Raw genomic sequence first — 14,027 nt, forward strand, 5'->3', positions numbered from 1 at the left:
GAGTTTGTTTGTTTGTTTGCGGAAGTGTAATGGCTCCTTAACGGAAATGAATCCATTTTGGCTACTTTAATTTGTCAACGAGACACATCTTTTTAGTAGAAATCAACGAGCCCGTCGTGACTGGGAATGATTACCTTTGCTTTTTTAACCGTTGGCTGACCCCTCGTATTTTTTTTAAAAGAAAATCTCCAAAGCTGGCAACACTGCAGCCTGTTTGTTTGACAGGTCGCGAAATGAAAAGTCCGAACATACGCGTTTCAGTTTTCCGCTAAAAATGGATCAAGATCTCGATTTTTTTGTGCTGGATCCCCGTTGCCGCCTGTGCCGGTCACCGGATGCGACCGGCGGCAGGACGTTCGTGAACGAGAAGGACCACCAGCAGCGCCGGCTCGTGTCGGAAATGATCAGCAGCTGCACGGCGGTCAAGGTATGTGTTTGTTTGTAAACAAAGAAGAGCGATTCCCGCATCGGAACATTTCGAGCTGACGGTTCGAATTCGAATTTCAGATATACGACCACGACCGGTTGCCCCAGCACGTTTGCGGCCCATGTCTGGAGAAACTGCGCGAGGCTTACGCGCTGTGGCAGCGGTGTCTGGCGTGCCAAAAGAGCGATTTTCGGTGCCAGGCGGGGAAGGAGGACGAATTCTTGCGGTGCCGGATCTGTCACGCTGAAGAGTGCGACGAGCTGTTTTCGCTCGATTGTCCCGGAAGGGTCGAGGAAGCGCCGATTGGCGACATGCTGCTAGATTTTGCGAATGTGATGGTTGTTCCCGGGGACGGACTGGCTGCGTACGTTTGCGATGGTTGTCTGGAGCTGCTGGAGAGAGCGAGGGTGTTCAAGCGGGAGTGTCTGCAGGCGGAAGTTGCGTTTTTGAACGATACCATTCACGCTTGGGAGAAAATGGAGTTTCAGGAAGGACAGCCTTCGCATCTGGTGGTGGAGTTGTTTGCGAAACCAATCTTTGAAACGCCCAAGCTGGTTCGATGTTCGGTTTGTAGCTTGAAACGCCCCATTCGGCAGATTGCGAAGCACTGCGAGGGATGTAAGCTAGATTTTGATGGCCTGGAGCCAAGCAGTGAGTGTGAAACAGATGAGAAGGTTGAACTACTGGTGGTCGTGGACTCGGGCAACGATGAAGAGAGCGAGGTACAGGCGAAACGGCCGCGGATGGCAGACAAGAAGCAATCACCGGTCAAACGGGTTGTGTCACAGTCTTCAGCTAAGACCATGCAAAGAAATCAAGAGGTAACAGATTTTGGGGATTATTTCCATGGAATGTATTTTCAAATTTGATTTTTTTCTTGCAGGATCCAAACGCGGTGCATGCCCGAAGCATTTCCCGAAATTTGACAAAGTTAAACCAGAAGATCGAGCAACACTTCCAGATTGTTTCGAGTCCTCCGGGTGCCACCTACCAGACCATGCGCCTCAAATCGTTCCTATGCTGTGGCTGTAACCGGTTCCTGATTAACCAAGAAGCTTTTCGTAAGCACTTGCGTGAATTTCACCCCAAACCAACGATCCAATCGGAATTCGTCTGCGGCATTTGCAACTCCGCGTTCGGATCGAAGAAGCTCTTACTGGCGCACAGGGACAAACTGGGCGCTCGGTTGTACAACTACTGTAAAATCTGTGACATCGTTCTGCTGGAGGAGCGCAGCTTCGTGCGGCATCAAATGATGAACCACTTGACCGATCGGCAGTTGAAGGAAATCGAGCAGCAATTCATCAGGAACGTTACGACCAAGTGCCGATCCGTTGAGTCGGTGCCGGATGGTGACGCAACGTGTGACGATTGTGGAAAAAGCTTTGCCACGGAGGAAGACTTGTCCGGTCATCGGTACGAGAGCTTCCAGTTCACCTGTCAGCAAAAGGGCTGCAGTTACGTGACCAAGAACAGAGAGTTTATGATTGTGCACTGTGTCGTCGGTGACCACAGCAAGCAAAAGTCCGAATCAACGACGAGCATCGTCGAAGAGCCTCCAAAGGAACTCGACGAAGATACCTTCATGGTGGAACTGGAAGATGGCGTCGAGGACGCAGATTCTGACTGGGAGCCCGATCTTATCTACGACACGGAATGGATTCGTCCGGATAGCGTCAAACGTCAGGTAACGCTTCAATTCCCCAGCAAAAATCCGTCCAAGCCACAGTTGGATGAGGATGCGATCGCAATCTCGTCGTGTCGCGCCAACTTGGAGAAAAGGTCCCTGAGAATGGAGGACGTGTTCGAACTACTCGAGACCAATCCGAGCGGCATTCATCAGTACGTCCGACGGAAGACGCCCTTCTGCTGTGGCTGTAATCGGTTCGTCCTCTCTAACGAAGCATTCCTGAAGCACCTGGAAACGTTCCACCCCAAAAAGCCAACGGATTCCAAATTCGTTTGCCACATCTGTCACACGTCGTTCACGGTGAAGAAGAACTTCAAAGCCCACATAGACAAAAAGGACTGCCACGTGTACAACTACTGCAAACCGTGCGATAAAATCGTGCTGGACGAAAAGACCTACGTCAAGCATCAGCTCAGCGTGCACTTGACGAACCGGCAAAAGGCGGAACTCGAGAAGCAAATCGCACCGGTAACCGTAAAAAGGTGCACCTACCACTCGCGCATCTCCTTCTCCGGACTCATGGGCAAGCGCACGAACTTCCGGTGCAACTTCTGTCGGCGTTACTTCGCGTCGCAGGCCTCGCTGGATGGGCATATGCAGGACGTCGTCGAGTACGCGTGTCTGGCCGAGGGTTGCGAGATCCAGTCGCGCCACCGGCAGAGCATGATCGTGCACTGCAGCCTGGGAAATCACCGCCAGCAGCCGAGGGGCGAGATGAAGGAGTTGAACTTCCGGCAGAGGTCGATGCTGTTCGACGAGGCGCTGCCGGTGGCGGCCGAACGGGTCGAGGTGAGTCACTTTTTCGTTTAAGGATGGAAACTTTGAAGGGGAAAAAGCGCATTGAAGCGTTTCTGCCAAAATTGTTCAACATTCCGATTGATTTTTTGCCTGAATTTTGCTTGAAACTAAGTTTGTTGTAGACTGGGTTTTCCTTTTTGGGATTGTCAAAATTGTCAAAACAAAACATCCCAGTCGAGAAATATCAGCAGAAAGCGGGTAGGATTCTCGCAGAATATGTTTTTTGATTCGGTTCATTTTAGCCAGCCCGAGAGCATGTTGACAGCTCCCATACAAACTGAGCGGAATTTCTGGAATAAAATTAATCAGTTGATGATTTTCTGTGAGTTTCCATGTTGGCTTAAAATTATTTATTTCGTTTTGTTTACGCCCATTGCTCATCTCCAAAACAAAATGTGACAGGCCATTTTTCGACGTGTGACGTTACACCTGAAATAAATCGTGCGCACGAGAGAGGAGACCCATGTTCCCTTTCGATTTTTTTTTGTCTAAATGAACGTCAAAAGATTTTCTTTTAATTTCATTGTAATCAATTTAAAATTGAATTTGTTTCATTGCTTTTGAGTGTGAATTAATTACCACAATAACATTAAAGCAAAATAACTCATCAATCACTTAAAACAGAGCTTTTCCAAACTCTTTTTTGTGTTCATGAAAAATAATTAAAAACCCGTTACTCTACCTTTCCAGGACCTGTCTCAAGTGGCCATTCCCATGAAGCAGCTGCGCATATTTTTGAAGGGAAATTCGCTGCAAATGGAAGACATATTCGGGATTCAGAAGGACATCGACAACCAGTACGTGCACTGCATTAAGCTGCTGCGCAAAAAGCCGTTGTGCTGCGCCTGTAATTTGATGTTCATGAGCGAACAGGCGCTGTCCAGCCACATGCAGAGCGAACACACGGAACGTCCCGAGCCCGGTGTTGACCCGGAGCTGGTTTGCAAGCTTTGCTACACGGTGTTCGGGAAGCGAGCGTTGCTCAAGTTTCACACTGACCGGCTGCAGACTAAGAGCAGTCAGTTCACCTACTGCAAGCTGTGCGATGCTATTGTGCTTGCGAAGAGCTTCACCCGCCACAACTTTAAGCGACACCTGACCGATGAGAAGATGAGCGAACTCGAGGGCCAATTCACTGCGGTGTCGTCGTACGGCTGTCGAGATGCCGATTCCCTGACGGAAATCGACGAAGGTAGATACAAGTGCGCGTGCAAGTGCGGGAAAAAGTTCGAGTCGATTCTTTCCGCCAGAGCTCACCAGGCCGGAAGTCAGGACGTGATGCTGTACTGTAAAGTCGAGGGCTGCCGGTTCCAGACCAGCAAGAAGATGGAAATATTTGAACACTGTATGGAGGAAGCTCACGAGGTGCCAGCGAACCCCGAAGATCAAGAGGCAGATGATGAGATTTGCTTCTCGGAACGGGAAATGGTTTACTTTAAGTGCTGTTTTTCGAGGTGCTTCAGGAAGTTTGCCGCTGAAGATAGTTTGCTCGCACACTTTGCGACACATGCTCCTGCACCGGCGGATCTGGAGCCCAACACATGCCACATCTGTGGAGAGACTTTTTCAAGCGATGAAGATTTTCTGGCTCACATGGATCGACGCTATACCGTCAAAATGTTCCGATGCGTCAATAAACCTTGCAAGTATCAGTCCGAGTTTTTGCCTAACGTCCAGTTGCACTACAGGTCGTGCAAAGGGCTCGTTCTGCGAAAAGCATGGAAATGTCCAAAGGACAAAATTCCGGAACATTTAGTGAAGGTTGGCCAACTGGACGAGATGATCGATATTATCGAAGGCAAAGGACCGTTCTGCTGCGGTTGCCGTCAAGTGCTGGGAAGTGAAGCTGAACTCCAGGAGCATCTGCAACGGGAGCACGCGACCCGTGATCCGGCTCGTCCCTTGCACTGTCCCACGTGTAACAAAGGCTTCAAGCTAAAGAGCTTCCTGGAGAACCATATGCGGGAGTCTGCTGAGCGTAGATATTATCACTGCCGTATTTGCAAAACCCTGCTGCTGAACGAGCTGCAGGTGAAGCACCACAAAACGTACATCCACGCCTTCGAAGACCCGTCCGAGCTCACGGAGTTCTACGACACGATCACGTCGGATTTGCTGCCCTGCTGCGGCTGCGATGCAAAGTTCGCGACACAGGATGAGCTTGCGCTGCACTGCTCACTCGCCCATCCGGCGCCCAGTATCTTAAATCGGCTGCTGTGTCCCAACTGCCACCTGCAGCAGTCAAGTTTGAAGTCAATGACCAGCCACTGTGCCAAGTACGGCAGTAAGACGTACTACAAGTGCAAGGTATGGCGAGAAGTAGAGTAGTTTTGCGTTGAATTTAACTAACTCTTGCAAAATATTTTCAGATTGGTGACTGCAGGCTGCAAACAAAGATTTTGTCCATAATTCAACGGCACGTGTCGGCGGCGTCGCACGAGGACCAAGGGGGAAGTTACCGAAAATATCTGGAGAACCAGCAAACGTTTTACTGCTGCGTGGTGAATTGTACGTTTTCCAGCGAGTTGTACGATTTGCTCATTGATCACGGCATCGCCGAACACGCGAAGGAACGTGAGCATCTCAGCGCCAAGCGCAGGGATCGACCACTCACGTGTCCCGTGTGCTGCAAAGGTTTCAACGAGGAGAAACAAATGATCAACCACCGAAACGGCGCGATTCTCGTGGCCTGTGAAATTTGCAAAAACAAGACGCCAGCACCGGACTTTGCTGCCCACCTGGAAGAGTGCAGGCGAACCTACTCGAAGGCGTGCCCACATTGTCCAGAAGTGTTCGCGACCTATGGCGAATTCGTGAAACATAACAACCAACTCCACGGACATGCAAGACCTAAGAAGAAAGTAGTTTGCAGCATTTGCGGAATGCTGGTGGTTGAAAATATTCTGGCAGATCACATAGCATCGCACGAAAACAAGCGTGCCTGGAAGTGCAACCAGTGCTCGTTAGCGTTCAACACCAAAAGTAAGAACCTTTCCAACCATTCAAATTTTAGAATAACCAATTTTCATCCACTCCACAGCTAATCTGAGCCTGCACGAGCGTCGCGTCCACACCACCGAGCGGAAGTACCGGTGCACGGTTGTGGGCTGCGACAAAACGTACCGCTACGACATTGACCGCGTTCGGCACGAAAATGTGGTACATTTCAACCTGAAGCCGTTCGCGTGCGCCGAATGTCCGGAAGCGTTCGTGCGAAATCGTACGTTGTGAATCTCGCGAGGTTTCCTTCCAATTGCTAATTTCTGCTCGTTACAGGTGACCTGCAGCTGCACATGCGGCTGCACACCGGTCGGAAGCTGTACACCTGCCAGAGGTGCCGGGCCGAGTACGACCGGAAGAGCGAATTTGTGGCGCACCAGGAGCGGTGCGGGGAAGCAAGGTACGACGAGGACGTTTCGGCGTACGAGGAGTACATTGAGGAGGAGATTGTTTGAGGTGAATGGGTTTGGAAAGGAATAAATTTTGCAGATTTGGTTGAGTAGACTTTTGTGTTTTTCGATTTTCCTTCCCCTTTAGAATAATATTTGGTAATTTTGAGTGTATCAATCGGTTGTACCGTGCACGACCGTTTTGACGCTAATTTGCACAGAAAACATACTTTCCATTTGATGCAAGTCGTCCTACTAGAAAGTGACTCGACTTCTGTCTGCCAAACTGTTGGCTTAGTCAATTTGGGATTTTCAGGCGAAATGCAAACAGGACTCTATTAGAAAATGACTCGACTTCCGTCGGACAAAATTTTGGCTCAGCCAATGTGGGAATCTGGCAGCACTGCTCCATCGAAAGTGACAGTTGCGGTTGTTTGTTTACGTTTTTGCTCAATGTCGAGTGCGAAAGTGAACGCTTAAAAATGGATCCCCGGTGCTGCATTTGCCTCGAAACGAATGTGGCCGAGCTGGTTCCGGTGTCCTGCCAGGTGGCAACGCGCCGTAAAACCGCACACGAGATGATGCAGGCGCTTGTTTCTACCCACATTGGAACGGTGAGTTGGCGCGCGAGAAATCCCTTTTCCCCGCATTGGAAATGTGTCGAACCCCGCTCTCTTTGTCGACTTTTAGCTCCCAGTGCGACGGTCCGTCGAGCTCGATGCGACGCTGTGCGATGGCTGTCTTGGTCGACTGGATCAGGCCTATTCGATGTGGATCGCTTGCAGTGAAGCCATTTTGGGACTTAAAATGAAGGAAAATTGCAGTCGTTGTTGTATTTGCCGCACGACCGATGCGTCTCAGTTGGTTCCGGCGCGTTCGGTATGTACGACGTGGGATGTTACTATAAGTTGTATGTATCACTTTATGACCGCCGTTGAGCTACAAGATGGTGTCGATTTCGCGTTGTACGTTTGTCGATCTTGTCTAGACGATCTGGACGAAGCATACGAGTTCAAATCGAAACTGTTAAAGTCGGATTGTGAGGTGATCACTTGCTTGCTTAAGCCCTGGCAGAAAATGGACTTTGAAGACGGTAGTCCAGCGCGTTTGGTAGTCGATATGTTCGCTGAAATAGTAGTAGAACCAGGTTGTACAATGCAACAATGTTCCGTCTGCGGGTTGGAAGTTGAAACCAGTCAGTTGGCGGAGAAATGTGGTGGGTGTCAGCTGAAAATAAAAGATTTTAAACCGGAAACGATGGTAGCCGAAGAGGAGGAAACTTCACTAGGTGATAACGATTACTATGATGACGCGGCTGGAGATGTTAGTGATATTGAGATAAAATACGACATCATTGAAAGTTTCAGCAGTGATGAAAGCGAATCGGAATCGGTTCCCGCAAGGAAAATACGTAGAACGAACAAGGACAATCCCAAGAAATCGAAACCCACTCCAAAGAACCGGATTTGCGAGAGACAAGCTATCGAAAAACTGTTTGACGTTGTCCTTGCCTCACCGGATGGTCCCTTTTTGGAAGTGCGACGTAAAGGTCCTGTTTGCTGTGGATGCATGGAGTTTTTCCTTAACGAGGACGAATACCACGAGCACATGAAACGAGATCATCCCAAGCAGGAGGATCAACAGGAGCCGCATGTGTGCAAAGTTTGCCATTTTAGCTTTGAAACCGCTTTCCACCTGGAGATGCATAAGCGACGATTGATGACAAAGGTTTACTTCTATTGCACGGCGTGCAAAGTTCTTCTATTTTCTCGGTCCATATTCAAACAACATAAGATATTGAAGCATACCTCGGAGCAGAATGAAACGGAAGCCGAGGGAAGGTATGCGATCGAGAACGAAGTTCGATACGAATGCTGCGTCAAAGGCTGCAACGTGATGCGTTCGTCAAAGGAAATGCTGGATAAACATCTCGACGCAACCCACAAACCCAGACCGGAAGAGCCCAACATGTGCCGGTATTGTGCCCGGACCTTCAAGTACCGGTCCGACTACGAGCTACACGTGGAGAGGCGCAGCGATCGACCCAAATACGTGTGCCGAATCGACGACTGCACGTACGAGTCCAATCGCAAGCGTACGATCGTTTCGCACTGTACAGCCAGGCAGCACATCAAGCCCATCCGAGTCGGTATGAAGTCCGCCCGAAGGGCCAACATGAGCGCTCCGGATTTGAAGCATTTCGTCGTCGTTGAAACGATCGGTGATCGACTCGACGTTATGAAGTGCACCGCAGTGGCGTGCTGCAATTGTACTCTGTTTTTCGATACGCAAGACGCACTGCGGAAACACGTGGAAGATGCTCATGCAGTCAAAGGTGATGGTTTTCAAATCTCGCTAAAATTTAGTGAATATAACCAAATTTTTGGACTTTTTCAGACTCACTTCCCTTCCGGTGTCAAGCTTGCAACAAAGGTTTCTCGAAACAGCTCGTTCTCGTTCGACACAACAACGAACACAAAGAGAAGCGGTACTACTACTGTCGGCCGTGCAAAGCGTTCATTTGGGACTTCCGGCTCGTCGATCATCACAACGTGGACGCACATGCCAAGGAAGACTCGGTCGCAGATGATCGATTCGAGCAGACCACCAGTGTCTATCAGATTTGCTGTGGCTGTGACAAGCAGTTTGAAACGGAGCAGGAACTTGCAGATCACCGGAAGCGAGAACACCTGGGGGTGAAACAAGTTCCCAAACTGCTTAAAAGAAGAACATGCGAGCATTGTCACAAACGTTTTCGAAGTGTGCGAAAGTTGGAGGAGCACATCGAACAGTACGAGGAAAAGGCAGTCTACAAGTGCAAGGTAAGCGAAATGATTGGAACATTTATGAACGTTTTTATAATCAATTTATCTGAAATTGCAGAAAGGCGATTGCACTTTTGAAAGCATGTCTCGCGTTGCAATTGTCAAACATGTAGGTGGGAAGACTCATTTCGACTCAAGTGGACGTAAAAAGTATCAGCGAACAGCCAGAAGTCAAGCTCAACCCAAGCGAACAGTCAAGATTGCGTGCTGCGTCTGTGGAGTGCAGCAAGCTTCCGAGGACGAGGTGATCGAGCATGCAAAGCGCGATCATGAAGATAAGATCGCCTTGTCGGCGCAGAAGTACAAAGATCTTCCGCACAAATGCCCGGTGTGCTACAGGGGGTTCAAAACTGCGGCGAAACTGCTGTACCATCGAAGCCACCTGATGCGGCACTGCAAAAATTGCCAGAAACAATTTGGCTTGACCGAGTTGGAAGCGCACTTGGTCGAGTGCAACAAGGCATCCGTAACCATGTGCGATCTTTGCGGCATGGAGTTTGCAAATCAGCGGACCTTGGAACTGCACAACCTCCTCAAGCATCAACAGGGGTCGGTGTTGCAGGTGTGTCCGGTGTGTGGCAAAAGTCTGTCCCAATCCGGAATGCGGGCCCATCTGGCGGCGCACGAGAACAAGCGGCTGTGGAAGTGCGAGCAGTGTCCGTTGAGCTTCAACTACAAAGCGATTTTCGACAGGCATCAGTTGATACACACTGGGGAAAAGCAGTACCAGTGTCGTTACGGGTGCTCGAATCGCTATCGGGCACCGGGGGATCGGGTACGTCACGAAAACCAGAAACACCTGGGCAAGCTGCCGTTTGCGTGCCAGCTGTGTCCGGAAAAGTTTGTGCGTGAGCGCGATCTGCGCCTGCACGAACGGAAGCACACCGGACTGAGGCTGTATCCTTGTGCCACGTGTGAGGCGAGCTTCGATAAGCAAAGCGAGCTGAAGGATCACATTTTGGAGTGTGGATGTTGATTTGTTGTTTGAATTAACGTTTGACGTTTGAATTTGATTAGATTTTGGGTTTTTGTTTTGCTTCGAAACCTCAGTTTTATTCTTTATCTGATTGTCTGCGCTATTGAAAGAAATTCCTTCCACACTGTAACTGAAAATCGCACTCTGCTGAGTTCGTTTTCGCACTTTTTCATACGATTTTTTCAGTTCGACTGCGATTACACTTTTTTGTGTAATCGCAGTCGAACTAAAAAAATCGTATGAAAAAGTGCGAAAACGAACTCAGCAAAGTGCGATTTTCAGTTACAGAGCAACCAACGCAACACTCGCTCCCAAAACTTTCTAATTTTCTGTCTTATTTTTATCCAATTTGCCAATTTACGATTTTTTCATCCTGAAACTGGCAATAATCGACATCGAACTGCTCTACCAAGTCGACAAAACATGTAGTTCCGACATTCCATAGTGAGTGTCGGACCGATACTGAAACCGACATCGACCGGCGAATCCAACCAAACCGGCAACACTGCTCGGTTTGACAGATGGAGCAAGGTAGCATCTCAAAACAAAAGTTGAAATGTTTTTGGTAAACGCGAAGCTCGTCCTAGATGAGTGATAATTACAAAGTTTGCAACGATGGACCCGTGCTGCTTGGTGTGCCGAGCGTCGGAAGTGGACGAGCTGATATCGGTGGCCTGCGTGACGAGCACCGCACGCAAAACGATCCGGGAAATGATCGACATCTTTGTGGTAAGTTGTTGTTCCCGCACCGAAACGTGTCGAGCTGCCGACGATGTCACAAATCCCACCTTACAGAACGTTCGGGCCAATCAGCTGCTACTCGAGCACGACAATGTCGTTGACCGGGAGTCCTGCCGACTGCCGGAGCTGGTATGCGACCAGTGTCTGGTTCGTTTGGAGCGGGCTTTCCGGGTGTGGAAGCAGTCCCGGTCGGTTAGATTGATCCGGAAGTGTGACAAGGGGGCGGAGGAGCACTATCGGGCGTGCAGGGTTTGCGCCAAAGGGGACGCGCTGGTGTCGATGTTCGACTTTTGCGAGGGTCGGCGAGTTCAGATCGCGACGATGGTCGAGTACGTGGTGAATCTGAGGGTTGCGAAGGGGGATCGTTTGCCGCCGTACATTTGTGAGGAATGTTTGAAGGATTTGGACCAGGGTTACGGGTTCAAGAAGGATGCGTTGGAGTCGATAAAGTACTTTCGCGATCAATGGTTGCATCCTTGGCAGAAGATGCAGTTCAGGGTGGATTGTCCGAGGAGGCTGGTGGTGGAGGTATCTAGCGAGGGTGTGCTGAGCATGGTGGATGGGACGACGGTCGTCACGTGTTCCGTTTGTTCGGCGAGGGTTCGTTCTGGACAGCTGAAGCGGGCTTGTAGCGGATGTCGACTCAAGTTTCGAAACTACGATGAACTTGCACAAAAGGTCGAAGAGCAGCGAAGGGTTGACGAAGTCGACTTGATGGATCTTTTCGACGGTATCGCTGATTACGACGAGGTTGTGGACAACGATATCGGGAATTTGATGAACGACGAAATGCTCGTGGAAGTTGAAAAGCTACCGGAGAAAATTGAGGCCCCTTCCGTTCCGAAGAAAGTCCGAAGTCCGAAGAAGCCCAGAAAACTGAAACTTATTTCGATCGTGACCAAAAAAAAAGCTAAGGATAAGAAGGCACCGATTAAGAGACCCGCCGCCATCATTTCGATCGAAACTATTATCGAGTACAAGTGCTGCTTTGCGGGTTGCTCTCAGTACGGTGTTGTTAAGGATCTGCAGACACACTTCCAAGAAGCTCATTACTCTATTCCGCTTGAGCCTATGCCGAGTCCGTTCAGCTGTCCCATTTGTAGCGCCACCTTCCTGGATGCAGACAGTCTGAAGGGCCACTACGGCGAGCCCTGTCCGCTGTACAAGTGTTCCCATCCGGTCTGTCCGTTTGCTACGAGATCGCATGAGTGCGCGTTGCGGCACATTGAACACATTAACGAAGAGAAGCAGCACGGATATCCGGCGCCGATCGACATTAAACACTTGGGCAAGTACTTCGTCGTCGATAAGCCGCTGGATGATAACGGGTTTACGCTGAAACGGCTGCACGAGCGGTGCTGCTGGTGCGGGGAGCTGTTTATGGATATTTACGAGCTGAAAGCCCATCGGGAGTTGATGCACGACGTGGTTAAGGGTAAGGTCTTTGAAGTCAACGACGCAACTTTGTATTTCTTGAACATTTATTTCCCTGTCTTTTTAGCCCCGTTTCAGTGCGAAACGTGCAACAGGCCGTTCGAAGCGCGGCTGCCGTTGTCGCGGCACCGCCAACGGAGTTCACTCCGGACCCACTACTACTGCCGGCCATGCGAACGGACGTTCTGGGAGGTGGCCCCGTACAAGGTGCACAAGTACAGCGAGCACGTAACCGGTCCCGAAGCGGCCAACGAGGCAGATCAGGATCAGTACGAGGCGGCGATTTGCTGCTGCGGTTGCGAGGAGACGTTCGAGTCTGCCGAACAACTTGAAGACCATCGCCGAGTGATGCACCCACCGGATGAGCTCCGGGTTGGCCAACAGTTCCCTTGTCAGTCCTGTGGGAAGGCTTTCCCCTTGAACCAAAAGTTGCAGGTTCACTTGAGAAAGTACCAGAGCGGTCACCTCTACCGCTGTCTCGTGTTGGGTTGCGTGTTTAAGACCACAGTCATGGCGAACATCAAGATCCACGTTGCGGGCGTAGCCCATAAGAACGCCCAGGGCAAAACCTTGACCATCCGGCGAGTGAACCCATCGATCTTTTACTGCTGTGTTTCGCGTTGCGCATTCGAGCATTCTTCGTACGACGAGATCGTCAAACATGTGGCCAGCGCCCACGAAGTACAGCGCCAACGGAACGAGGCACATTATTGCGACGAAGAGTCCTTCAAATGTGAAGCCTGCTTCAAAAAATGTCCCACCGAACTGTCCTTCTTGAACCACAAAAATGGCAGAAAAGCGCTCTCCTGCAAATACTGCAAAAATCTTCACCTGCGCGCTGAACTCGCAGCCCACGAAGCAATCTGTCCAAAGCGGGCCGAGTTTGTCTGCGAAGTGTGCTCCAAACGCATAATAGGAAAATTTCGGTTCAAACAACACATGCAGACGGATCACGCCATAGAAATAGTCCAACCCCCAAACGACAAACCCAAGCCCGTTGCCCCAACGCCCAAAGTGATCTGCACCATTTGCGGTCTGCTGGTCAAGAAGCACATCCTGGTCCACCACATGCAGTCAAAGCACGAGCAAAAACGCGCCTTCAAGTGTGAGCAGTGCGGCAGCCGGTTCAACGTGCTCCAGCTGTTGAAGACCCACCTCAAAAACGTACACTCCGCCGAGAAGCTGTACCCGTGCCGGCAGGACGGCTGCGAAAAGCGCTACAAACACGCCGGAGATCGCCAAAGGCACGAACAGATGGTGCACCTCGGGATCACGCCGTTTAAGTGCGACGTTTGCTCGGAGTCGTTTGTGCGCGATCGGGATTTGAGGTTGCACGCGAGGAAGCACACCGGCCGGAAGTTGTACGGGTGTGACCAGTGTGGGGCCGATTACGATCGGTTGACGGAATTTAGGGAGCATCAGCGGGTTTGTGGAAGTGCGGGAAGGATTGTTGGTAAAATAGGGAAGGACGAGTAGTAGGGGAAGTTTGTTGTAATATGAAATAAAATACATCTAATAAGTTGCAAAATTGTATCATTCAGTGTGAAATTTCCTACAAACATGTTGGAAAGTTATTATAAAAGTTGACTTTGCAGGCGCTCCAACATTTCTAGATTTTAGAATTTTTCAAAAACTGCAAGATAATATAGCTCGTGTTTCAGGGAACAACTTCACCCAAGAGTGCGAAATGATTGGTTCGCTCTGACGATTTTTATTTATGACAACGCACTTCAAAATTTCAACTTTT

General features: G+C 49.9%; 2 protein-coding genes across 2 annotated transcripts; both read left to right on the forward strand.

The window, feature by feature from the left end:
• The first annotated feature begins 199 nt into the window (after positions 1-199).
• LOC6033350 lies at positions 200-10,173 on the forward strand. The gene is made up of 11 exons (XM_038251065.1): positions 200-427; positions 508-1,248; positions 1,311-2,906; positions 3,606-5,222; positions 5,285-5,897; positions 5,956-6,135; positions 6,192-6,368; positions 6,686-6,918; positions 6,995-8,639; positions 8,702-9,126; positions 9,188-10,173. The coding sequence occupies exons 1-11, from the start codon at positions 275-277 to the stop codon at positions 10,103-10,105; spliced, it is 8,298 nt and encodes a 2,765-aa protein (XP_038106993.1). The 5' UTR covers positions 200-274; the 3' UTR covers positions 10,106-10,173.
• A 342-nt stretch (positions 10,174-10,515) lies between these two features.
• Positions 10,516-13,808, forward strand: LOC6033352 (zinc finger protein 780A). Its single transcript, XM_038252573.1, has 3 exons — positions 10,516-10,834; positions 10,901-12,281; positions 12,348-13,808. The coding sequence occupies exons 1-3, from the start codon at positions 10,721-10,723 to the stop codon at positions 13,754-13,756; spliced, it is 2,904 nt and encodes a 967-aa protein (XP_038108501.1). The 5' UTR covers positions 10,516-10,720; the 3' UTR covers positions 13,757-13,808.
• Positions 13,809-14,027: the final 219 nt, after the last annotated feature.

The sequence above is a fragment of the Culex quinquefasciatus genome, chromosome 2 (assembly GCF_015732765.1).
Source record: "Culex quinquefasciatus strain JHB chromosome 2, VPISU_Cqui_1.0_pri_paternal, whole genome shotgun sequence".
Classification (NCBI taxonomy): Eukaryota; Metazoa; Arthropoda; class Insecta; order Diptera; family Culicidae; genus Culex; species Culex quinquefasciatus.

Excerpts from the sequence above, each read along its gene's own strand:
- LOC6033352 (XM_038252573.1), top strand. The coding sequence starts at position 10,721 with ATGGACCCGTGCTGCTTGGTGTGCCGAGCGTCGGAAGTGGACGAGCTG. Across the intron at positions 10,835-10,900 it reads AAATGATCGACATCTTTGTG|AACGTTCGGGCCAATCAGCT; the intron begins GTAAGTTGTTGT and ends CCCACCTTACAG. Across the intron at positions 12,282-12,347 it reads GATGCACGACGTGGTTAAGG|CCCCGTTTCAGTGCGAAACG; the intron begins GTAAGGTCTTTG and ends CTGTCTTTTTAG.
- LOC6033350 (XM_038251065.1), top strand. The coding sequence starts at position 275 with ATGGATCAAGATCTCGATTTTTTTGTGCTGGATCCCCGTTGCCGCCTG. Across the intron at positions 5,898-5,955 it reads GTTAGCGTTCAACACCAAAA|CTAATCTGAGCCTGCACGAG; the intron begins GTAAGAACCTTT and ends TCCACTCCACAG. Across the intron at positions 8,640-8,701 it reads AGATGCTCATGCAGTCAAAG|ACTCACTTCCCTTCCGGTGT; the intron begins GTGATGGTTTTC and ends GGACTTTTTCAG.